The following is a 26,894-nucleotide window of genomic DNA, read 5'->3' as shown; positions in this document are numbered from 1 at the left end:
AAGTTTTTGTTGAAAAGTGCTTTGTTGTAAGATTGTAATCAAGATTTAGTTAACACAATATTTTTCAGATATATAATAAATCATATAATTTCCATTCATAAACATACTGCTGTAATTTACTTTAATCCAAACAGCCATACCTTACCATACCTGAATGAGGCATTACAAGTCATATAGAAACAAACTGAACCTTTAGGTGAAATCCAAAATGTTTGGGGACGAGACAAATGTACGAAAAGTGACCTGTACAAAGACTCAATAATTTGGGATGCCAGCCACTGTGGCACAATCAACATTGACAGTGGTTGATTCGAAACACTATTCAGGCAATGTGCATACAAAACCATGGCTTGGTTTAGACATTATAAACATTGATTCAAGTGTGCACAATTACAACAATCACTTTTCCAAACGGGAGGGACTTGACATCATGACAACTTTTCATTCCACTGCAATTCACTGTACACTGTCATTCCATTTGCATCAGCCTGTGACATCATCAGAGAGGGCTGCCTAAAAACACTAATTTTTGACACTTAAAAATTAAAGGTAACATGTAAAATGACAGAGGACTGTTATGTTGCTGGATGGCGGGGGGTTATGTTACAAATACACAGGTAAAAAGGGTCAAATGCCACATGAACACTTTTTCAGTCTTAATGAGCCATTTAAACCGTTTCTCATGTCTGCCTTGCCATTTTTGGTTTTGGGTTGGTTGATGTTTTTCCTCGGGCATATGTGTCAGTTCATCATGCTCCTCAGTGCTACATGAAGTGCATCTGGAAAGAAAGAATTCAGCTTTATCAACAACATAATGCCATGTTTCAAGGTTCCCACACATTTTGACAGATTAATTAAACTTTTGACCCACACCTTTTAAAATAACACTGCAGTATTTAAAAAGTTTTTCATGACTGTGGAAACCATATTGTTAGCATTTTCACTGGTATCACACGCCTCAAGTAGAGTTATGTACAGAAAAATATTCATTAATCATATTATCACTTAGGACTCTTAAAAAGTATTTACAGTACCTGAGCTCCAGGGATCGGGGTGAAAGGATTGGTGGTGCGGAGGATAGGCTGATTATATATCACAGGCTGAGGAGCCATCAAGGGCATTGACCCCATCTGGCCCATAGGAGGAGGAATCTGTAGGGCAACCAATGCAAAAACATAACATGAGTGCCATTCTTATGAAGTCCTTGTACTATAGGGATAGTTCACCCAAAAATTTAAATTATGTCTCATTTACTCACCCTCATGTTGACTTTCTTTCTTCCGTGGAACACAAAAGGAGATATTAGGCAGAATGTTAGTCTCAGTCACCATTCACTTTAATTGTACGGAAAAAAGATGCCATAATTAACGTTATACGTTATCTATTCACTTAGTGACTGAGACCAACATTTTGCCTAACATCTCCTTTTGTGTTTCGGGTTTAGAACAACATGAGTGTCAGAAATTTTTATTTTTTCATTCTGTCAGTTATGATAGTAATAATTATTAATAGTAGGCTAAAAACACTTCTGGCTGTGCAAAAAAACAATTTGTATAATTTGTTGTAATTATTCTAAGTTCCGATATTATCAAGCTGCATGATGGGTAACACATACCATCCCATACACAGGCACTTGGGGGGTTGTCATCGGAAATGCAACCGGAGCTGGTGCCTGAGAGAGATAAACATTAAAACAAGTCCAAATTAATGCAAATATACAGAAATATGTTTATTTTAATAGTTCATGTTTACAGTATGTACAAGAGGGACTTACATAGCCAGTATAAATCATTCCATTCTGTACCATTTCAAAACATGCAGAAAAGAGAAAGACACAAAGGCATTACTGACAATAATTATGTTTCCATCCAAGGTTTTTTTTTTGCGACAACAGGTGTAGCGCATCAAAAAGTTTACCGATATAGCTGAAGGAAACGCAAATTATCGCTAAAATTTCACAAGTGTCGACATAATATATTTCTGTTTAACTCTAGCGCATAAACTATATATCGATACTTCAAATGACGCGAAAAACTTGTTTGGAAACACTTTTGTCGAAAAAATTGCCATTAACGCAAAAATATTGTGTCACATGACATCATTTACCTCAGTCATTAGCCTGTGTTAATCATGACGACAAGGTATATATCCTTGAAAGCCAATTTATTGTACATGAAGCATCACTCGCACTGTTATGGATTGGTCTTAATGGCGTATCTGCACAGATCCGATGCTGCAAACACAATTAGCGATATACACATTTCTGTATGGAAACGGTTTAAGGGCAGATTTCTTTTGCGATAAACCAAAACTTATGCGACAAGTGTTTTTTTAAGCATGACGTCATCACGCACACCATTTATATCGATAAAAGGCCATTCGAATTGAAACAGGCAGAAGAAGACAAATTTCACCAACATTTTTTATGCATTTTCACTTTGCCGATAACAAAATAGCGTGAAAAGTGGATGGAAACTAAGTTAATGACACAAAACCAATTGCTTTTATGTGTCATATAGAGGTCACAGGCCATGTTGCTTGGATTGTGAATCCCACACATAGTCTATTCAGACATATTGAATCAAAGAAGCAGACTGAAATCTCCTGACAGGAGCATGAGCCTTGAACAATGAATAATTTTCTATACCATTTGTGGCATTGGTATGGGAGCCGGAGCCAGGTGTGTGTGGCTCCAGGGTGCTGTGCCATTCATGGCTTTAGATTGCCAGTGGGAACCTCCAGTTTTCTTCTCCAAATGAGCCCACTGCACTTCTGGCCTGAAAACAATGGATTCCTATGTCAGAGTATAGCGGTTATAGCTGTACTTTCTACAACAATAATGAGTGTTATAGAACTTTTTCCAAGAAAGACTTCAGGGTTTACATCAGAAAATGTTTTTCATGTTCAGTGTGAGACCCCACACAGGACTTATAATAGCTCAGAAAAACATACTTAACATTCAAGTATCAGGTTGACACTTGGTTCATGATTTTCCTACTCTTACGTATAAGAACTGGTTTTAAACAAAATTTTAACTTTATAAAATGCTTCAAACATACTCTATTAAAAATGTTACATTACATATTTTTTGGGTCTCAGTGAGCATAAACATGGATAAATGCAATGCATTTTCACATGATTAGATTTAATAGCTGGTATACTCACTGTAGGACATAGGTGTAGATTTAGGTAGGGATGGTATGGACATGTCCCTACCAACTTTAAAAAATCAGAAATGTCCCCACCAACATACAATATGGGCAATTTGAACACAGAAAATACTTTATACAAATTAATTTTTATTATTTTTTTTTTTTTTTCATTTTAATGACTGAAGATCCTCAGTATCATAATTTATGTTTAAATTATTGTCCAACCTCTTCTGGAGCAGTGCAAAAAAAACCGGCGTAGTCATGTGGCACTTGTTACATTTCTCAGCGCTGTTCAAGATGCATCACAGTCGTTTTTGATTACTTCATAAAGATATTTGAAATAAATTTTCTGGATTCCATTTTTATTTTAAGTCTAATCCTTGAAATTAATAGATTTAAACAAGCATACTTTTTGTGCACAAATGTTTTCTGTCAAAGAAGAAGAAAAAAAATTCTTGAGTTTGCATGCAACCCAATGGAGAATACTGTTTTTACGACCGGGGAGCAAAGGAAGGTACCTTTAAATTTGAAAGACTGTGCTAGGTAAAGGGGTGAAATATGTGGGAGTGAGGGGAGCTGGAAAGTAGAAAGTCAGGTAAAATGTAAATTCTCCCCATAATTTGTCTATCTTGAGATTTTGCACATGTAACTTGTTAATTTAGCCCACCATTTGTTTAGATTTCCATTAGATTTCCATTTGTTTAATGCTTTATAATACATTTTACAGAATGTCATTTTATGTCCCTTGGATATCATAGTTTCCTCAATGTTGATCTTCTAGAAACAATGTAATTCGATTTTGACACATTAATCTTATCGCATCACATATTACCAGACTGATGTTCTCGCATATTCTTAAAACCAATATTCTGAATACTATCCTCCTTGCAATATGTCCCTACCAACTTTCAAACCAATCCTTCGCCCTTGCTGTAGGGGTACAGTCTTCGTTTTTCTACAAAGCATAGACCCCAAACAGAAACAATATTACTATTTATGAAGTTAATGTTAACTTTTTGTGGGATAAAGCTTCAATAATATCTAACAATCAGGGTTTGACTAGATCAAAGGAATATAATAAAAGAATTTGAAGGGAACTTTGCATCTCATAATTTTGAAATTACTGTTATTATTTTTTAGACTTTATCATTGGTATTTCTGAAACCCCAAACAACGTAACAGTCGATTTCAACAGAACATGAAGGTTAAATTATTTTAAGCTAAACATCCCTCTCTTTGCCTGAAGAACCCTTACTTTTTGGCTGGGGGTCCACCAAAATGTAAATCTAGAAAAAACAAAACACACATGCATTTTGAGCACATTACATTAAGGTAGCACATTGTTTAATGTGTTAAATTGCCATAGAAACTAAATAAAAATGAACATTAAAAGACTCACTGCCCACAAGGTTGGCCAAGGACGAGTCCAGGTCATTAGTAAGTAATTTTCCTCCATTGTAGAACTGTGTGCCTTGACTTTGGACCTGTGAGGAGAGGGTGGGCTTCAAAAGTGCTCCTACGGAAAACCAACCTAGAAGATAAAATGGAGGAATCATGACTAAGATTATTCTCAAAAGTAAAAGCCATTATAATCTTTATAAAAACTTGTAAAAGACTCACCAGGATGGGTCCCAAACAAGTAAAGAATGTGCCATGAATTAACAAATAAAAATAAAAATAAATGTTAGAATACAGAAATGAATAGAGACAGTTATGTGCCAGTGTTCTGCTTTTGTTACCTCCCCAGCTGTTGTTACTGGCTGGCAGGGAGGTTGTCTGGGCAGAGGTGCTGGAATTGTGTTGCAGATCAAAATGGTCACTGGTGAAGTTGTGCACACTGTTAGGTAAATAGGGGAAGAATACAATTAAACCTTGTATTTTGTTTTCACATAAGGGTCAGCAATACCTTTTGCAACTATGCTTCTGCTCTAGCAATTCTGGTTTACTCTTTAAATTTGACACTGCAGCACTGCAAATATTGTTGGCTCCTTTTATGATAAATTGCTTGTGTTTTTCCTTATTTGTAAGTCGCTTTGGAGAAAAGAGTGACTTGCCTCTGCTAAATGAATAAATATAAATGCAGAAGGGCATAAAAACTAGTAATGGTCCCCAAGTACATCTCCAGATTTTTAGTTTATATTCATGTTCAGCTCCATATAGGGATGTGCTAAACAACATACTTTTAAAATCGATTAGTTGGTGGGTAGCCTCAATGACTAGTTGAATAATTGGTCTTAAGGAAGAATTAGGGTGGTTTGAGGTTCACCTGGTTCCGATTGGACGCATTTTTAATGGGGAGTTCACATAAGACGCATTCTTGTATTCAAAAACAGCTAGACGGAGCACAATAGTATGGAGCAAAATTCACTAACTGTATCTGTCTGCGTCCTGCAAACCACAAGATGACAAGGAACACCCACTACACAACAAGCCCACTTCAAGTAAAGCCCCCCTTGGATCATTTAGCGAGTCTATTGTCTAAAATAACTTTTAAAATCTTATGCAGTTGCTGTATGATTCATGTTGTCTTGACAGTGTAAATATAACAAAGAATAACTTTTCAATTATATGTCACATATAAGGTGACATTAAACATTTCTTTTAAACATATGTTTTCTCTAGTTCGCTCACAAGCTAACTGGTTAGCCTATTAGCTTAACATATGCTAGCTTCTTCTCCTCTTCATTTTCATCACATTTCTCTTCACTGTCACCACATACTGATATGGCGGTATGATTGTTTTCAATAGAACTCTTAAAGGTGCACTCAGTAATTCTTTCCTCATTAAAAAAGTTGAACTCCTAAAGATATTAATTGTAATTTTGCAATATATGTAGGAAATCATGACCACTCACATAATGAAGACTCCAGTCATATCAGTGGCCTTATAAAAGCTGTTTTATTCTACATGGAGAGGGTCTGCACATGGGTGCTGCCATGTTAGAATCACATGACCAGCCAAATACTACTCGCTTAATCTCAGTAACTGTATTTGACACTTTCACTCACTGATTAAAGTAATCACAGCTGACTGTGAATACTTAATTTCTACAATGTCACCTGAAACTGAAAACGATTGATTTTAAATTATGCTGCATCCAAGCCGCTAGGTGTCAGTGTAAGTCCAAGATGACACAAAGACAAAAGTTACTAAGTGCACCTTAAATTGTGGTATATTTAATAATTTTACAAACTTCTCATTTTTTTAAAGTTTGTTGTTAAGGTTAGGTTTAGGGGTAGGGATATGTGTAGGTGTAGGGTTGCTGCGGGACTCCAAACAAATGCAACAAATAGTGCATGAATGTGACATTCAACAGTTTTTTGAAAGGGGCGTAAATTGTAGTAGGCGTGCCTTGTAGTGGGCGTGTCTTGTAGTAGTCTTGCAGGAAGCAGACAGATCCTTTTCGAATGCAGTTTTCACGGGCTGGTTCTGAACAAGTATGTGGAGGCTGTAGCAGACCACCATGATCTGACACACTTTGCAGGAACTGTACAGCATCACTCCCTACTATGATCCATAATCATCTCTTTAACATGCCGAAAGTGCTCTTGACTACACTGCTCATCTGGACATATTCCAGGTTATAATGCTTTTCTCCATCATTTGATCATTATTTGATGAAGTATTGCTGACATTACCTATAGAAAACGTACACACACATCTCTATTGAATAATATTCATTTTACCCTGACTGCTTTCATCTGGCAGTAATAGCGTGATGTAAATTGCACTGGGCAATTTTAATGAAAGAAGTGCAATCTATAATGAGCCTAATTTACATAGAAAGGAGGCATGTTTGACTTAAAAAGTGGTGCAACTGTTTAATTAATTCACCCTTGATCTTTCAAACTACTGTAAAGTGGATTAGTGTGCTAAAGAGCTAAAGCACAGCACACTATCAGCATGCTAATTAACACTAGGGCTGCAACTACCGATTATTTTGATAATCGACTAATCTAACGATTATTTAACTATTTGGCAATTATTGCAACGATTAATCATTAGCCCTTAATCGACTATTCAGCTTGTGCCCCGACTTAAAAGGCTGTATTAAATGTGCTTACTAACAATAAAGAGGACAAAATCATCTTTTAAAGATACTAAATGACATTCACTGAATTAAAGGAAAAAAATACTTTTTAAGTTTAATTCAGTAAAAAAAGTTCACTGCAAAAACTTATATTGTTATCAAGTGTTTTTGTCTTGTTTTCCATTTAAAATTGTCTAAAAATCCTTAAACAAGATACATTTACTTGAGAAGCAACATATAAGATATTTAGACTTGCTTTAAGAGAATGTATCTTAAATATAAGTGTATTTTGTATATAAGTTTATTTTTTCACTTTGTTATACTCCTGCAAGTGCAGTAAAGACAAAACATCCTTATATTCAAGGTCTATTCTCTAAAAGCAAGTCTAAATATCTTATATGCTGCTTCTCAGGTGAAGCTTTTTTTATTATTATTTATTTAGGGATTTTTAGATATTTTAAAATATTTGTATTTTTTATATTATATTCAACATTCTCAGATAAAAAAATATTTCCTCTGCAGTATAGCTGCTAAAGTAAATGTACGTTTTTAAAATTAGTTTTAGATATTATTTTTGGAAAACAAGCCAAAACAAAAACAAATCAAAAATGTATTTTTTTGCAGTGTATAATGGGGCGAAGACTACCCTCTCCCACCTTTCTGTTCACTTCAATCCATCATTAACTCACAAAAAAACAAACTCTCTCTTATTAATAAAGCTGCATATTGCCAATTTTCTTCACGATAAAAAATACACAGTGACAATGTGAGGATGCACGCCTGGCGCTGAGTTATCAGTGGGAGGGAGATAAGGGAAGAGCCGGGGACGCCAGAGAGAGGGAGAGAGAGACACATGCGGCTGCTCAGTGTGTGTGTGTTTATGTTGCTATGTTTTCAGTTTGATGTTCTGTCTAATTAAAGTCTTGTTGAATGTGGATCCGGCTCCCGCTTCCTATTTCCCAAACCCTGTTACAGACACATATATTATGATTCAATAAGTCACGAGTCATCACGTTATAATCTAGCTGCAGCAAGCACGAGGGATGAGCGTCCCCGCGACAGAGTGTGCATCAGCCGGATGCAGTTTCAATCTCTCCCCCTTAGATCGGGACACTTCGCGCAACTCATAGAAGAGGCGCTGACTTCACAGAGAAATGACCGTTTCATAGTTTGTAGTTATTTACATTACCTGCTTCCTTATTATTTGAACTTTAATAAAGCTATAATGCATTAAATATAACTGCATTAAAGATGTAATGCCAAGGTGTTTCCTTTAAAGACACTGGACATGCGAGTTTTGCTTCAGCGGATCGTCAGCTCCAGCTCCGCTTATTTCACAATGAGAGTGCTTCTGTATTTACTTATTTTATATTATTCCCTCATACTTTGCAATCTACATCACCTCAAGCTGTTTGGAAGGTTTGGAGTGCATTTGGACTGAGAGCTGCGTTTTCTTCCTCTCCTCAGTCAGGCACAAGCTGCAGTGCTGCTCTCACGCTTCATCATTAGAGTTTCATATGATCTCATGTTATGTTAAAAGAGATCAAACGACTATTCGACAACGAAATTTTTGTCGACAATTTTTTACTGCCGACGTTGTTGATATTGTCGACTAATCTTTTCAGCCTCAATTAAAACACAGCCAAAATATGACAACCAAAAAAAAATTATACGGAAAAATCTACATAAACAAGTCAACCTTACAAAATGACTAGTCAGTTATTGGACGACTAGTTGCCCATTATGACCCATCCCTAGCTCCTACACTAGCAACACTCCAAAAACAGGACATGTGTACCCGTTTGTGATGGGTAGATCAGGTGGACTGGAGAGAAGCTCAGTGGCACCGCTGCTGGTGCAACTGCTGTTGGCACTGCCCACAGACTGCCCACTGGGGGATACTGTTGGGGTCTGCATGCCAATGTCTTTGAGCTGAACCACCTGCAGAAAAGAAATAACATCAAAAAATGGACCCATTAACACTTAATGTTTAAGAGAAAATAGTTTGGATAAACATAAATTGCTAAAATGAAATTATTGTGCAAAGATCTGTCATACTGTTGTGAAGTCTGTGCTGCTCATTAGCAATTTGATGGAGATATGTACGCTGGCAAATTAATTACATTTCTTACCTTTGCAGGCATTAGTCTGTCACCCTCCACCTCCCTATGAATGTAAAAGGAAAATGATTTACTGGAGTATCAGATAGCAGCCGAGACACAAAAACAAACAAATACATTATTTTTGCAAGTCAGGCAAGCATGTCTTGCAATGCTTCTATGAAGACCTATTTTATTATGAGAACCAGAATCACTATGACAGCGTTGATTATATGTGCACATTTAACAGCAATCCTTGTATATTTACTTTAACTTCATTCTTAAAGGGATAGTTCACCCAAAATTGAAAATTCTCTCATCATTTACTCACTCCCATGCCATCCCAGATGAAGAAAATTTTTAGAAGAATATTTCTGCTCTATTAGTCCATACAATGTAAGTGAATGGTGACCAAATCTTTGAAGCTCCAAAAAGCACATAAAGACAGCAGAAAAGTAATCCATAAGACTCCAGTGTTTTAATCCATGTCTTCTGTCAATAGTCATTTTTCACTGTATATCTTCCCATTGCAGTCTCTAGACAAGATCATGATTTCAAACTTGATTACACTTACTAGTGCTTGACACATGTGCAGAGCGTTAGATGGTGCTAGGACGTGTAATCAAGCTTGAAATCATGATCGCCAAGGAGACATCATGATGGCGCCGTGGATGGCTGCCTCGGTGTGGAGCACTTCTATTGTTTTGTTATTTTTGTTTGTTTATCCTGTGTTTAGTAATATTTTTTCAGTTAGTTTTACCAGAGACGAACTGCTGAACATTCGACAGCATATACCAGTCAATCTTTTCCCGGATTTTGAATATTCGGACGTTTGTTTGACATATTAGTCAGAGGTGCGGCTGTGTTGTTTAAACGCGCTATGAGATGCAGGCAAGGGAGACGAGCAGGCACGCTGGTCAAACTCCGTCGGCGGGGCTTTCGAACAACGCTGCTGAGCATTCATCTTGCGAATCTCCGCTCTCTCCCTAACAAAACGGACGAACTACATCTCCTCACCCACACAAACAAGGACTTTTCAAACTCTGCTGCCTTGTGCTTCACAGAAACCTGGCTGAGTGAAGCCATTCCGGACAGCGCGTTACATCTGCCAGGCTTTCAGCTGTTCAGAGCGGATTGCATCGCGGAGCTTTTACATCAGTGAAAGTTGGTGTACAGATGTAACAACGTTAAAGAAGATGTGCTGTCCTAATTTGGAAGCGCTCTTTATTAACAGTAAGCCTTTCTACTCGCCACAGGAGTTTTCCTCGTTTATTCTGGTGAGTGTGTATATCGCGCCAAACGCGTGTGTGAACGCAGCGCTGCAACAGCTGGCTGATCAAATCACAGACACGGAACAACAATACCCGGACTCAGTTATTATTATTCTTGGGGATTTTAACAAAGCAAACCTCACACGTGAACTGCCCAAATACAAACAGCACATTACAAGCCCAACCAGAGACAGGAACATACTACACTATCATTGCTACACAACAACAAAGGATGCATATCGCTCTGTTCCTAGAGCAGCTTTGGGACTCTCTGAACACTGTCTGGTTCATCTTCTTCCAACCAACAGAGAGAAATTAAAATCTGCAAAGCCTGTATTAAGGACTGAAAAAGAGATGGACCAACGAAGCAGAGCTGGAACTACAAGTCTGCTTTGACTGCACTGATTGGAGTGTTTTTGAGGCTCCAGACACCAATCTGGATGAGCTCACAGATACTGTTACATCATATATCAGTTTTTGTGAGGATATGTGCATTCCTACTAGGACATATTTAACATTTAACAATGACAAACCGTGGTTTACAGCAGAACTCAGGCAGCTTCGTCAGGCCAAAGAGGATGCTTACAGAGTTGGGGATAAAGTCTTGTACAATCAGGCCAGGAACACACTAAATAAGGGAATCAGAGTGGCTAAAAGAAGATACTCTGAGAAGCTGAAAAACAAGTTTTCAGCTAACAACCCTGCATCAGTGTGGAGTGGCATGAAACAACTTACGAATTACAGGACTCCTGCCCCCAACCCTGTGGTGGACCAACAACTGGCTGACGACCTGAATGTGTTCTACTGTAGATTTGAAAGGCCCAATCTCACACCCCACTCTGACCTTCACTTCACACAAACACCAACACCTCCTGCAACCCCCCTCCTCCCCCTTCCTGCTACTCAACCTGCACTTAAGATCTGTGAAGATGATGTGAGCCGCGACTTTCAAAAACAAAGGATAAGGAAAGCACAGGGCCCAGATGGCGTTTCACCTGCATGTGTTAGATCCTGTGCTAACCAGCTGGCCCCCATCTTCACACAGATCTTCAAAAGATCACTGGAGCAGTGTGAAGTCCCATGCTGCTTCAAACGTTACACTATCATCCCCATCCCAAAGAAACCAAAAATCACAGGACTTAATGACTACAGACCTGTCGCCCTGATGTCTGTGGTCATGAAATCATTTGAGAGACTGGTGTTGGCCCACCTGAAGAACATCACTGGACCCTTTCTAGATCCCCTTCAATTTGCTTATCGAGAAAACAGGTCTGTGGATGATGCAGTCAACATGGGATTGCATCATATCCTGCAACATCTGGACAGACCAAGGACATATGCAAGGATCCTTTTTGTGGACTTCAGTTCGGCTTTCAACACCATCATCCGATCTATACTCCAGAATAAATTACACCAACTCTCTGTTCCCACGTCTATCTGTCAGTGGATTACCAGCTTTCTGACAGACAGGCAGCAGCTTGTGAGACTGGGGAAACTCACTTCCAGCACCTGTACAATCAGCACTGGTGCCCACCAGGGATGTGTGCTCTCCCCACTACTCTTCTCCTTCTACACCAATGACTGCATCACCAAGGACCCCTCTGTCAAGCTCCTGAAGTTTGCAGACGACACCACTGTCATCGGCCTCATCTGAGATGATGATGAATCTGCATCGGAGGTTGCACAGCTGGCTGTCTGGTGCAGTCAAAACAACCTTGTGCTAAACACGCTCAAAACGATGGAGATGACTGTGGACTTTAGGAGGAACACCCCAACACTGACCCCCCTCACCATTCTAAACAGCACTGTGGCAGCAGTGGAGTCATTCAGGTTCCTGGGCACTACCATCTCACAGGACCTGGACTTCCATTGTGAAGGCCCAGCAGAGGTTGTACTTCCTTCGCCAGCTGAGGAAGTTCAACCTGCCACAGGTGCTGCTGATACAGTTCTACTCAGCAGTCATTGAGTCTGTCCTCTGCACTTCAATAACTGTCTGGTTTGGTTCAGCTACGAAATCAGACATCAGAAGACTACAAAGGACAGTTCGGACTGCTGAGACGATTATTGGTTGACCCCTGCCCCCCCTTCAAGAACTTTACACTTCCAGAGTGAGGCAAAAGGCTGGAAAAATAACTCTGGACCCCACTCACCCTCCCCATTACCTTTTTGAACTGTTGCCTTCTGGCTGACGCTTCAGAGCTCTGAGCACCAGAACCGTCAGGCACAGGAACAGTTTTTTCCCTCAGGCTGTCCATCTCATGAACAGTTAAATTGCCCCATTGAGCAATAACTATGTGCAATACACAGTTTAGTCTTTCTTATATTTATCCAACACATCCAACCTATTCTGCCATTTCATTCCTCTAAAAAAAAAAAAAAAAACATTTGCACTGTACATAACAGATTTGTATTTACACTGTACATAACAGATTGTATTAGATTTGCACTACCCATGTGTATGTGTGTATGTGTGTATCTGTACGTATGTGTATAATTAGTTTTTACTTTTTATTTTTTATTATTATCTATGTCTTGCTGCTGTTTTTGTATTGTTTTTGTATTGTTGTACACTGGAAGCTCCTGTCACCAAGACAAATTCCTTGTATTTGTAAGCATACTTGGCAATAAAGCTCATTCTGATTCTGATTCTGATTCTGAGACTGCTGATGTCAAGATTTATTGTGAAAATTGACTTTTTGGTCTGTTCTCACTCAAAACCGATAGGATCGCTTCTGGAGATATGGATTTAACCACTGGAGTCTTATTGATTACTTTTATGCTGCCTTTTTGTGCTTTTTGGAGCTTCAAAATTTGGGTCACCATTCACTTGCATTGTGTGGGCCTACAGAGATGAGATCTCTTCATTTGTGTTCTGCAGAAGAAAGAAAGTCATACACATTTGGAATGGCATGAGAGTGAGTAAATGATGAGAGAATGTTCATTTTTGGATGAACTATCCCTTAAATTAAATAAAAGTTCTTTAGATCCACAATACCAATATGATGGAACAATACCAATAACTTTCATTATTGAAAGTACCTGCTGATGGTAGAGGCATCTTTAATTTTCTTGCCCTCCAGAGAAGCCAGGTGTTGCTCCAAAGCTTCTAAGAGACTGCTGGGAGCCTGATGGTGAGGTTGAGAAAGGATGGAAGACAGGTTTTAGGTGACACAACAAAATGGTTAAAAGTAGCAGTAGCAAATTATTTATTAAACGCAAACACACACCCACACATTTTCACATAGGAAAATTAGGAAGTGAAACATAAATTAAACATATTCTGATTCTACAGTACCATAAGAATTTATGCACTTTACTGACAAAACTATACTTGTTTTCTTTTCTATTCCATTTCTCTCACACAGTCATACCTTCACACATACAAAGTCTGCATAACTAAGAGAACCTAATTGCGATTATGGGTCTCTGAAAACAAAGGGACACAACAGAAATCATTCAAGTGGAAAGGATTTAAGCTTAAAGCTATACATGCATAGATATCTGTTTCCCATGCAAGTTGTCCAACAGGCCATGTTAAGACCTTTGAGGTCAACTGAGAGCAATGACCTCTTAAGAATTAAACCATGAAAAACAGAAAGCTGACTGACTTACAAGGGGACATTTCTACTCATGCACAAGATAAAAATGCACACACTGTACAGGTATCAAAAGCCACAGCAGAACCTACAAATCTTTGGATTCCACTTGGATTTCTTCTTAATAAATCAGGAGTTTTACGTGTTGCCTTAAAGCAAAATTGCTACTTTTCAAACAGACTTTGTGATTGTAATGTCAGAGAGAGTGTCTGAATCAACAACTTGATATAATTTGGAACATTTGGAAGCCAAAGCAGGTTAACAGAAGAAAGGCAAACATTGAATGAGAGCATGTTTCCAATATTTTATGCTTGTACTGCACTTTGGTCTAAAAAGAGCAACATCAATTGAATCTAAACATTGGCAAAAAGAATTCAGTATGCAAGCATGTGCGTCTGTTCTTATACAATATTTGCCTTCTAGTCACTAGCTGTGCCCGGTGTGCATGCCAATTTAGAGGAGGAAATTTCATGAATAACAAAAGAACAGATTTCTCAGACAAGTAATTTTAAGGAAGACACAATCTAGGGAGATTTTTACTGAGAAATCTGAAACATATGCAACGAAACAACACACTATTAAAAGGAGAGAATAAACAAGGAAGAGAAGTTAAGACAAGGGTACTACAGGAGTAGGAGTATACAAAAGGCCATGATGAGTATCTATCTTACAGACAAGAGGAGCCACTTATTATATAATAAGCTTTCTAACATACTATTGCTGATCAATGGTGTAACTGCTAATGATCGAGTACTTGAGAAAATAATGCAGGCCTTCTGAATACTGCTTCAGCTTAAGTAAAAAAAAAAGGCACTCCTTCCAATAAAATGTTTTGTTGACATGGTTGAAGTACCACTCTGTAGTGTGCCAGCCCAACACCTTCAGGAGTCCCTGTCCAATGTAAATGAAAATGTCAAATATGCCAAATGGTGGCAAACTGAAGGGGGACACCAATGCCCAGCACCCCTCTGCCATTGGCATGGAGCACAATTGAAAAAACATGCAAAACTTGCAAAAACTACAGGCCAATATATTGCTTTATAGCTGATTATAAAACTTCGGGAGGTGCCAGGCAGAAATTAGTCCCCTACTCCAGTTTTAAGGCATTCTTTTAGTTGTGCACATTCACTGTTCTTCCCAAGAAGCTATCCAAGCAGAATAACCTACCAATACAGAGATATATGGCAAAGGTGAGTGCGTACAGGTTAAGAAATGTCTTTAATTCAGTTAGCCCATGCCCACAACATCAGACTGGTCAGGTACAGTGTGGCAAAGTTAATCGTCACAAGCACCATTTAGCCATATATCAATCAGTATAAGAATTACAAGCAGTCAGATTTCTCATGGGTATGCCAGTAAGAAATAATGGCGTGAGGGGCAAGCACTATGCTTTAATGAGACAATAGCCTTAATTGACTTCAATTACAGATCAAATGCTAAACGAATACATGTGGTTATGATCAAGGCAACGGCTTTCAGAGATAGCACCTCTAAAAGTTCACATAGACTAGCTTTGGTACCCATTTACCTCGGATGACAACAGAAAATGCAAAACAGCACATCTGATTCCTTGGGAGTGCGCGGGTATGGAGTAAGTTTCTTGAGGCCCCTATCCTAAAAGTCTGATAGATGAGGGGGAAATGAAAAGAATAAGGGCTGGGGATGATGGTCTATGGGGTGAGGCGTGAATGAGAGATCAGGGTGAAGGCACATGAGAGAAACTGAGATGAAATGCACCACTAACCTGTGAGAGATCTGGGATGTCAACCTGATCAATTCCAACTTGCTGTGACACAAAAGAAAAGGAAGGGAGGGAGAACGGAAAACAAAATGTGAAACCAAACGGTAAAAAGATAACCGAGGCACGTGGAGAAGGGAGAAAGAGGAATTAAGAAAAAGAGCCATTACTCCATGCAGTGTTATGAAAACGGAAAAGAGAGTATGGACGACAGACAGACATTAAGGTTCTGTAGGTGGAGTGATAGGTGAGAAGACACTGAAATGTCACTTGTATGTCATGGGAACAGTAGTGAAATATTTACATGACTAGGTGAGAAACATCCAAAAGAAACACACAACTAATGTTGACTTTGGAAAAAAGACAAGAAAAACAAATGGCATACACACATTGTTATACAAATAAAGAAATGTGCTCTTAAAGTCAACTTTAGTCAGTTTTTGGATAGCACTTCACCCTTTTCCAGAAGAGTCATATTTTTCAGCCAAAAAGCAAAAGGAACGGAAAAAAAAGTAAAACTCAAGAAGGATGTGCTTAGCATTTTTCCCCAATATACGCCTCCATACACATCAAAATAATGAGTAAACGGCTAAATTCCAACCATCACACCGGCACAGTTGTCAAAAATTATTTTTCTTTGCAGCTAATGAGGGTGCCCGGTAATTATTAATCAATAGCAAAGCTTTATCTTGACAACTTTTCAAACATACTGTATCAAAACGGTATAAAAGTATCAACAAGAGTCTTGTCATTGAGCTATTATTCATACAAATAGTTCCCTGGGGACTTGTGGAGGGCCAAATTGACAACTGTGCCCTGCATCCAAACTGCAAAATCAAAGATTCAACTCATCGTTTGGACATTCATTTTCAAAGGGACTGTCTTCACAGAAACAGATGGTTTACATCTGAGTATCATAGCACTATTCTTGCTGTTGTTGAGAGGGACAGATAGATAGAAAGACTTTTTCTGCTAAGGCATGCAGTGCAGGCACCAGAACAGGCAGCATGAGGGGGACCTTTGATACAGATTTTTAGACCAAAAGGCAAGAGGGACACGCAGCATAAAAGGTCCTGAATAAGATGAGCCCAACCAACCCATGCAAGGAATATATCTGGAGACGCTTTACCTCTGCCACCTTGAGAAACTCTGAGAGCTTGGTCATCCTGATAAGAAACCTCTTGTAAATTTCCAGCGCCTCTTTGCATTGATTCTTCTTCAAATTAAAATATTTCTCTTTGAAGTGAAGAAAAAAGTCAGTTTAGCAAATCCAAGCAACAACATTTCTCTCTGAAGGAAAATAAAATATTTTTAATGTATATAATATATTCATATCCTGCAACCAACAACGTTTGCATTGCACTCTTACACACATGTAATTACACACTCATTCCCACAAACACAGACAAGCATTGAGATTCCACTTACCACCTTTTCATACATACTGTACAAAATACATTATAAAAAACTTCTAAATCCATGACTCCCACATCTTTTGACAAAATAATTTCCATAATTATTCCATGACTTTGACAACACTTTTCCAGTCGATATTGACCCTTCACTAAGCTCCACCCCCTTTGGTTACTGTTGCTCTCTCAGACAAACTTTGCCATTTACACTCACTGAGCACTTTATTAGGAATACTATGGTCGTAAAAGGGGCCCATTGTGGTCTTCTGTTGTAGCCCATCCCCCTCAAGGTTTGACATGTGCATTCTGAGATGCTATTCTGCTCACTACAATTGTACAGAGTGGTTATCTGAGTTACCGTAGCCTTTCTGTCAGCTAGAACCAGTCTGGCCATTATCCGTTGACCTCTCTCATCAACAAGGTGTTTCCGTCCACAGAACTGCCACTCACTGGATGTTTTTTGTTTTTGGCACCATTCTGAGTAAACTCTAGAGACTGTTGTGCATGAAAATCCCAGGAGATCAGCAGTTACAGAAATACTCAAACCAGCCCATCTGGCACCAACAATCGTGCCATGGTCTAAACCACTGAGATCACATTTTTCCCCCATTCTGATGGTTGATGTGAACAATAACTGAAGGGTCAACTGAACTGACCCAAATCTGCATGATTTTATGCAATGCACTGCTGCCACACAATTGGCTGATTAGATAATTGCATGAATAAGTAGATGTATAGGCGTTCCTAATAAAGTGCTCAGTGAGTGTATGTACCATAGGACTGAATGGGAGATTTCCACGGACGTAGGGATTTTGGGCAAAATACACATATTTATCGAATGAATATTATTCTTACACAGGCTGGAATGAAGAGTGACATGGTAAAGCAGTTTATCTGCCATGTTTCTTGAATGAAATTGTTGAATTTAGCAATTTAAGTAAAAAAACTGTGGAGACTGCCTGTGCAGAGTGAGAAAACGTTATCAACAGGGTGCGAATAACGACCATCATGGGTCCTCAATGTTCTGTCCATGCACGGAGTGAATGCGCATCCTTGAATGAGCAATTTTTTTAAGCTGTACTTTTTTCTTATGGTACTGGAACCGCTCAGGTAATGTGTCAATGTAATTACCCATTTTAGGGGAGACCGAAATTACAACTTAAAATCAAGCAGAGCTATATAAATATATCTTCATATTTACAATTAAAGGTCATATTACGAGTATTTTCTACGAACACCCCACCCCCCCATTCACACCCTAGTCATCGATATGACATGTTTAGAGTGACTTTTTAAGGAAAGCAATGGAGTTCTCAATTGAGTGCCCTAGCCTAGTAACCGTTGCCAAGCTAAGATTGGTCAATCGACGTTTAGCGAAGGGTCATTTAGATAAAGATTTTATCAATCATTTTATAGAGATTGCACTCAGAAAGAGAAATACTCTGCCAATGAATTCTTTCACAAATGAGCATAAACCTTAACAACAGAATATTATCAAAAGAAATATCCATGAATTTTGAAGATTTTCTTAATTTCCCTGACTTTTCCAGAAATCATAATTTTCAAATTCCCAGGTATTTTCAGGCTTTCCGTTACCATGGGAACCCTGTAAATTACATTAAATACATAGAACTGAAGGATGCTTGCTCAGTGGTGAATGTAATACCTAGCAGATTAATGACACCCTCATTGTAAGCAGCAAAGATGCGAATGGAGTCCTTGAAGAGCAGCGTGAAGGCACAATTGATCACCCCATTGGTCAGTTCATTAGAGCTGGCCTGGACAAGAGTACAAAGTACAAATGTGATCAAAACATTAACGTTTCAGATCAGCCTTTAAGACCCTGTTTGCTTTATCTCCCCATTTCTTCTAGACATTTACAAAATTCACTATCAAACATTAAAACACTTTTAAGCATAACATATCCTTTACCTCAGGATCAGAAAAAAATGGCATCTAGGGCAAAACTGACATATAATGCCTAAATATTGAATTTTTTTAAGGCAGCATAAAAAATGATCTTCTTTGCACTAAGTGCAAATAGAGTTAGATACTATTTACACCCCTAATTAAAGACTAACAAACTGTAAAGTATAGGGGAATCATTGCAGAGTTTATTGTATTTATTTAGAGTCCCAAAGACACCCTACACCAACCCCTAACCCTAAACCTAACCCTAACCATTCTTTACAAAAATTAACCATGGTTTTACTACACTAACCATAGTATCACCATGGTATTTTGTAGTAAAATCAAAGTTACCACAAAATTAAACATGGTTACTATATTAACACCACATTACTGTAGTAACACCATGGTGAATTGCATTAAAACTATGGCTTCTGCCAAAAAACATGATTACGATCATATTTTGTAAAAACATGGTTAATTTTACCCGGATCAAACAGTTCTCTGAACTCCCCAATGTGTCCAAATCACTGTTAGGAAATCAACCTTTATATTCATTTTTATTTATTACTATAAGTAGTATTAAAGGAAATATTAAGAGTGGAGACAGGTAACAGGATGGGGAAAAGAGAGACAAAGGGGGAATTGAACCCGGGATGCCTGCTTGATAAAAACACATCTACATTATCTTTACACACAACGCCATTGTAGCAACACTTGAGGGTGCAGTTTGTCTCTAAATTCTGTGTTTCCACCAGACTATTTGAGTGCAAATAGCCGTGCTTTCTGGCATGTGCTATTTAAATCTAGTGCAAATAGACACTCTTTTTTTTTTATCTGTTATCTAACATTTGATATATTTCTAGGCTAATCTAGTTATGGATTTAGTGCCTCTGCAGACACTCAACCTGTAACTGTCTCTCTATTTACTGTCTCAGAGGTGAGTACTGTTGAATATTTAGCTAATATGAAGTGTATTTTTAGAGACAGTATAGGATGAGATGGGTCACTGGTATACTTTTGTATGGGAGAAATTGTAATGCTAAATTTGGCGGCTGTAGGCAAGTCCCACCTTACAGGTAAGAGCCAATAACCTTTTTGATAGAGACATCACCTGCCAGTTAACTCGAAAACACGAATGTGCATTAGCTGGACCAGCCTGAAAAGTAGTGTTTTTTGTTTTTGTTTTGTTATGTCGTGATCTCAGCTAAAGTAGCACAATTTATGACTCTATAGTTGTAAGATTTTATTGTTAAGTTGAAAGTTTAGTTGTAATCTTGACCAGTGTTGGGTAAATTACTTTTAAAAAGTAATTAATTACTAACTACTAATTACATCTTCTACAGTGTAATTAGATTACTGTACTAATTATTCTGTCTGAAAAGTAATTGCATTACTTATTACTTCCTAAAACCCTTATCAACCACGACCAGATGAAAAATTCAAGGATAGACATGAAATTGTTCTTTTAATTCTTTCAAATAAATTATATAAAATCAAATAAATTATTCATGAACTGGCCAAAGAATTTAGGGGGGCTGCATTATATTAGAAAACATTTTACATTATAAATTTTAACATTAGACGTTAAATTTAGATTTTAAATTCACTATTGTTTTATATAGAATTGTTCTATAGTCTATACAGTATTTAACACAATTACATCATAAGTAACTGTAATTAAATTTCTCCAAAATTAAGAGTAATCCCTTTACTTTTTTCAATGAAAAAGTAATTAATTAAGAGTAATCCCTTACTTTACTTTTTTCAGTGTAACAGTAATTAATTACTTAGTAATGCATTACACCCAACACTGATCTTGACCAACCATTATGGATATTTAATTATTTCCCCATTCAAGTAGATATGACCTGTACTTGTATCAAGCTTGTATCCAATTGGAAGACAGAAAACAGAAGCATTACGAACATGGCTGCTAAGTGACCTGACTTGCCTTAAAGAGTCTTTGGCATTATTTAAAGCTACTTTTGTGTTTGATGTTAATTTGATTTTATAGAACAGCCATAATTATTTTCAGATTGAGAATTTCATTAAATTAATTGATTCAATTGAAGAATTTCACATAAATGGAAGACACACTGTGTGTTTTATATGGTTAGAAAATTAATTTCAGGGAGCAAAAATGGCAACATAATTTGACTTTAATTTCTGTACCTCAAAGTCCAAAAGGGCGTCCAGCTGATTCTGAATGATAGGGAGGGTCTTCATCAGCTTTTCTATGCTCATAGTGCGCATCACTCCCTCAGTCCTAAATAGAACAGATTGATGGCATGAGGTTACATAGCTAAAAGTGAAAGGTGTGAGCACAGTTCTATGCTGTCAGAGGCTGCTTTAAAACAGCACCATTCTTTCAGCAGCAATGTTTGCCATTTGTCTCGTTTGGCTCATTATGGAGTATTTCCCCCCAGACAGATGCCTCACCCTCTCTTCATCTTGGTGAAATCAACTGCAACGAGCCGGTAGGACAGTGCCCTCTCATTCAGATACCTGCTGTAACGTCTAATGTAGATGGACATATCGTAACCTAGAAGAGACATTCAAAAAGAAAAAATGTTAGCCTACTTTTATACTGTACCTTGTTTCATTCATTATATAGATTTCTGTATTAGACATGATACATATACAATAAACCTATGCAGTAAAAATTGCACTACATTTTAAAGCTTAGGTTTGATTTCGCCCTTTAAATGTTTTAGTAAAATTAAAGTGGTGCTAAAAGTTACGACTTGCAGTGATAAGTTTGTTGCACATTTTCACTCACTTTGAATGTAATTACTAATGAAGAAAATCTGGCTGAATCTCTGAAAACTCGAGTAGAAATGGCAGAAATCATTGTGACAAATATGTTGTAACATAATGATGAAAACATTTTCAGTCTTAAAGGGATAGTTCACCCAAAAATGAAAATTCTCTCATTATTTATTTACCCTCATGCCATCCCAGATGTGTATGACTTTCTTTCTTCTGCAGAACACAAATTAAGATTTTTAGAAGAATATCTCAGCTCTGATGGTCCTTTCAATGAATGTGAATGGTGGCCAGAAATCTGCAGGTCCAAAAAGCATATAAAAGCAGCATAAAATAAATCAATAAGACTTAAATCCATTTCTTCAAAAGCAATAAGATAAGTGTGGGTGAGAAACAGATCAATATTTAAGTTCTTTTTTATTATAAATCTCCCCTTTCATATCTGAAAGTCACATGTGGCACCTGTTTAGTTTCACTTTCACATCCGAAAGTGAGTGGAGATTTATAGTAAAAAAAAACAAATATTAGTTTTAAAAATAAAAGACTTAAATATTGATCTGTTTCTTACCCACACCTATCATATTACTTTGGAAGACATGGATTAAACCACTGAAGTCTTATGGATTACTTTTATGCTGCTTTTATCTGCTTTTTGGACCTTCCGATTTCTGGCCACCATTCACTTGAGTTGTATGGACCTACAAAGCTGAAATATTCTTCTAAAAATCTTCATTTGTTTTCTGCAGAAGAAAGAAAGTCATACACATCTGGGATGCCGTGAGGGTAAATAAATAATGAGAGAATTTTCATTTTTGGGTAAACTATCTCTTTAAGAGTAGGTCCATGAACAGAGCTCTTACTAAGTATTTCTCATACACATAAAGGTTTACCTACCTTGTAATGCGCCTTTGTCTACGAAATTATTCAAGTTAAAGAGTGTGCTTCTTGATGCAAGGTATTGGATAAACCTCTGGTTGATAGGATATACAAAAGACAGATCATGAAGTGCAGGATTGCAGGGTTATCAGTAAACTGAGTGGAATAATAAAAATAAATACTTTTCAGAAAAGCACAGAAGAAAATATCAGGGCCCAATAGCAACAAACCCTTTCAGTTAATAACCCCTTTAAATGCCCTTGCAATTATACCTTTGCAAAAGGGTTTTCTTAACTTAAGGGTTTTGTTGCAACTGGCCACTTAACAACAACAATACATCTGGTGATGCAGGGCGTGAGATCTTACCTCATTGCCGTACATCATGAGGTGGTGTGTAGTAATGAGAGCCTTGAACACCACCACCCAGCTTTGATTTGCTGTCCTCTCAAACACAGTGTCGGCCAAGTGAGGAATATTCACGTTCAGCTCATTGGTGCAGTGCATTAGATCTGGAAATGGTGTGCAAAACAGAGCAGAAACAATTACTTTACTTGTTCCAGGGCGATTATATTGTGGCTGAATAAGTCCTTGTTTTGTGGACCTATTAATAAGATACCTCACGAATAGAAACAATAAACATATACACCTATACAGGGTTAGGAACAGCCAGCACACCAAACATGGTAGTAGAGGTCACCCAAAAATGAAAATTATGTCATCATTTACTCACCCTCATGCTGTTCCAAACCTGTATGACTTGCTTTTCTCCATGAAACACAAAAGGAGAAGTTAGCCAGAATGACAGCCTCATTTACCTTTCACTTTTATTGCATGGGGAAAAATTATGCAATGAAAGTGAATGTTGACTGAGGCTAACATTGTGCATAATATCTCCATTTTTGTTCTACGGAGGAAAAAGGCTTACAGGTTTGAAAAAAACATGAGAGTAAATGATGACAGACTTCATATATTGACGAACTATTCCTTTCATGTGTAGATTTAATCTAGAAGTTAGGGAAATGTATTTTATTTCATAGCTTAGTAAAATGGAATTGTCAAATTTTGCAGACATTAATATAGAGACACTATATACATCAAATATTTATCTGTTTTCTGCTTCAATAGTTCATAATTATATTACAGAAAACTGTCAGGGGTACAATTGCGTTATGATGTTCATTATGTATTACAGTGAAACATTATATAGTGATGTGACATCATCTAGTGATGATGGTCTGCTATCTAATGTGATGCTTGAATTACGGTTAGTCAAAAGTTACACTTGATTTCTCTCTAATTAACTAATAATAAAACCTGTGTCAGTGAATGCTAGCACATATTCAGGGAACACCTGCTACTTTTATTACTTTGAATGAGCCTGGCAGTTTATTAGATCTGCAGGCTGTTTTCTTTATGTCCCCCACAGGACATCTGCTCTGGACTCATTAACTGACAGCTTAATTGATAACCTGCTCCATTAATCAACTATGCTTGGCTATTATTTGTGAATTAAAGAAAAAGTAATTTTGACATGTTATGGTAGGTGCACCCACAAACCATTCTATATTTAGACAAAATTGGTGGTGGTGGTGGGGGGGGGATCACCTTCTAAGGATTAGTGATGACAGAGGACGATTTTAGTTAAAATGCATCTCTTTTATGTTGACCCATATCTGAAGAGTCATTAGTGGGCAATATATTTTTCATTAAATAAAATTTTATATTCAGTGTTCAATACACGTTAAGCTCAATCGACAGCATTTGTGGCATGTTTATTATCACAAAAATGTATTTTGAATTGTCCCTCCCTTTTCTTTAAAAAAAATTAATAAATAAATACAAATCTGGCTTCCAGTGAGGCACTTACAATGGAAGTGAATGGGGCCAATCCGTAAACGTTAAAATACTCACCATTTCAAAAGTATAGCCACAAGTCAATATGTGTTAACATGATTTTAGTGGGATGAAATTGCTTCCTAACCTTTTCTGTGTAAAGTTATAGCCAATTTTACAACTTCGTAGTCATGACGGCGTAAACCCTAAAATGACCATAAAACCGACTTTACAGCTCAAATAATATATATGTATTTACATAAGAAATTAATGTAAGTGCTTTTATAAAATTATAATCTTCACATTTCTGCCTTTAAACTCTCACACAATTGGCCCCATTCACTTCCATTGTTAGTGCCTCACTGTAACCTCCACTTTTGCATTTTTTTAAAGAAAAGGAGGAACGAGTTGAAATTATTGTTTGTGCTAATCAACATTATTCCACAAATGCTGTCGATTGACCTGGAAAAGTCCTTTAATGTAAGTGAAAATAAATGCATAGATGTTCAGATTTATCAGAACAGGCTAAAAATGACAGGTTATTGTAATGGTGAGGGCTGCAATATGTAAACATCTCCACTACATTGATAGTGTTGTCACCTACAATGACTCAAAGGATACCAAAAAGCACAAGTAAACAATGTATACAAATATAAACATCAACAATAGCATTAAACACTGGGATAAATGATTAAGTCATCATCAAATTTACAAATTACATTGTGCAGTGGTCACCACGCTATGCCCTTGACATTGTATGTTGCCTTCTATGCAATCAGCAATCAAATGATTTATAGCCCCCCTGTACAGGTTTCACACCACTGGTGCTCTATTGATGTCAACATAAAGGGAAATGCATAATTATTTAATAAACACATCTACGTTGTCATATACGCATGGAATGAAATAGCTTTCAATGCATTTCGATAAAAATATGTAATAAATAAAAGCGGTCACAGTAATGGTTGAGACTGAGGTCTCTGCCGTATGAATTTATGCAAATTGGTCAGTGTGTCAATCATGCATAGTAATCTGCATTCACGCGCGCAGCGTTAATGTCCGTATGGGACTGTAAACGGGCCACTGTGACCTTCAGTTAATTGATTAAATGAACTCTATAATAACTGTCCAGAAAATCATCAGCTATAATCATTTGAATGTCACCGACTGAGTTATAAATAGAAATAATAATGATAATTAACGTCCAGAAAAGAGTGAATACTAAATGACAACCGTTCGGATGCATAATAAAACGGATGACATTTTGAAGCGCTTTTCTGCTTTAACCTACAATCAAGGTGCTTCTTCTTGGGCGCGCTGACTTCGTGCGTCGTGGCCTTGCACACGGCTTTGCTGATGGCAGATCCCGTCATGCTGTGCTGAGCAGCGGCGATCCGGTCCGTGATGGACTGTCCCGACATATTACGATTTTCAATAAATCGTCTTTCAAACAGATCTATTCACTGCAGGGGTGTGAGGGAGCCCACTCCGTGGGTTTTCAAAGGTCTTGCAAAGAGCGCTACCCTGATACGAACCGGACACAGGCGAGGATGCTCTGACATTCAGATAACGGCGATCACTCACGGTTAACCTCGCGCGGAAACGATGACAATTACAAATAGCGATATATCGTTTCCGATCAGCGTTATTTAATCACCCCTTTCCGTACGCGCAAAAAGGACACTATGTTACTCACTTCCCTCCGGTGTTGCCGGTTAACCATGTAATTGCTGTATGAATGGCGCAATATTTGGTCTCTGCGAACGAAAACAGAACAAAACCACTCGGTCCTTCTTTATATCGTAGTGTTGTCAATGTCAAGTTGTCGATCTAGCAGCGGAAAAATTCGTCCTGATTCATTGCATGCATGTAGTCTGTGCATAGCGGAATTTGATATCGAGCATCATTTTCAAATTCCTTCAGCCCGTTTGCGTTAAATAAATGACTAATCTACTGAAAGCATTAAATGTTGTATGAATCTCCAAGTCAAACAGCAGCGGTCCTAAATGTGGAAACTCAACATCTCGTCGATGACATCTTTGATGAAGCAACAATTCCAATTTTTCTATAGTTAACAGTCGGACGCTCCGCGCAAAATGGCAGTATCAGAATCAGGTGACTGAAAAGGGGGGCGACTGGCCTGTGTCAGAATATCTGGGGTGGGCACCTTAAGGTGGAATTTCCGCATTGCTTATAAACCCCTCTGTAC

General features: G+C 37.7%; 1 protein-coding gene across 2 annotated transcripts; it reads right to left on the bottom strand.

Annotated features, from left to right (window-relative positions):
- Window positions 1-104: 104 nt before the first annotated feature.
- LOC127428433 (phosphatidylinositol-binding clathrin assembly protein-like) lies at window positions 105-26,780 on the bottom strand. 2 transcript variants are annotated; one of them, XM_051676800.1, is made up of 19 exons: window positions 25,977-26,780; window positions 23,219-23,361; window positions 22,871-22,946; window positions 21,650-21,752; window positions 21,383-21,476; window positions 18,966-19,077; window positions 17,017-17,123; window positions 15,894-15,935; window positions 13,593-13,678; window positions 9,316-9,349; window positions 8,982-9,124; window positions 4,892-4,989; window positions 4,552-4,668; window positions 4,408-4,438; window positions 2,648-2,777; window positions 1,775-1,798; window positions 1,616-1,672; window positions 1,035-1,151; window positions 105-779 (listed from the first exon to the last, which is right to left on the bottom strand). In XM_051676800.1, exons 1-19 carry the CDS (start codon window positions 26,104-26,106, stop codon window positions 765-767), a joined length of 1,659 nt encoding a protein of 552 aa, XP_051532760.1. In that variant the 5' UTR covers window positions 26,107-26,780; the 3' UTR covers window positions 105-764. The 2 variants fall into 2 exon arrangements, with proteins under 2 accessions (XP_051532760.1, XP_051532761.1); XM_051676801.1 differs by lacking the exon at window positions 15,894-15,935.
- Between the last annotated feature and the right edge of the window lie 114 nt (window positions 26,781-26,894).

The sequence above is a fragment of the Myxocyprinus asiaticus genome, chromosome 38, assembly GCF_019703515.2.
Source record: "Myxocyprinus asiaticus isolate MX2 ecotype Aquarium Trade chromosome 38, UBuf_Myxa_2, whole genome shotgun sequence".
Classification (NCBI taxonomy): Eukaryota; Metazoa; Chordata; class Actinopteri; order Cypriniformes; family Catostomidae; genus Myxocyprinus; species Myxocyprinus asiaticus.
The sequence above is the reverse complement of the archived record's forward strand: the minus strand, read 5'-3'. Positions and strand labels throughout refer to the sequence as shown.

What these genes read in the sequence shown, in the direction of transcription:
- LOC127428433 (XM_051676800.1), bottom strand. Translation starts at nt 26,106, where the DNA reads ATGTCGGGACAGTCCATCACGGACCGGATCGCCGCTGCTCAGCACAGC. An exon ending in TTCACCAAGATGAAGAGAGG is followed by an intron (nt 21,477 to 21,649) that starts GTGAGGCATCTG and finishes TGTTCTATTTAG; the next exon opens with GACTGAGGGAGTGATGCGCA. An exon ending in GGGTGTCATTAATCTGCTAG is followed by an intron (nt 17,124 to 18,965) that starts GTATTACATTCA and finishes TTCACTTCAAAG; the next exon opens with AGAAATATTTTAATTTGAAG.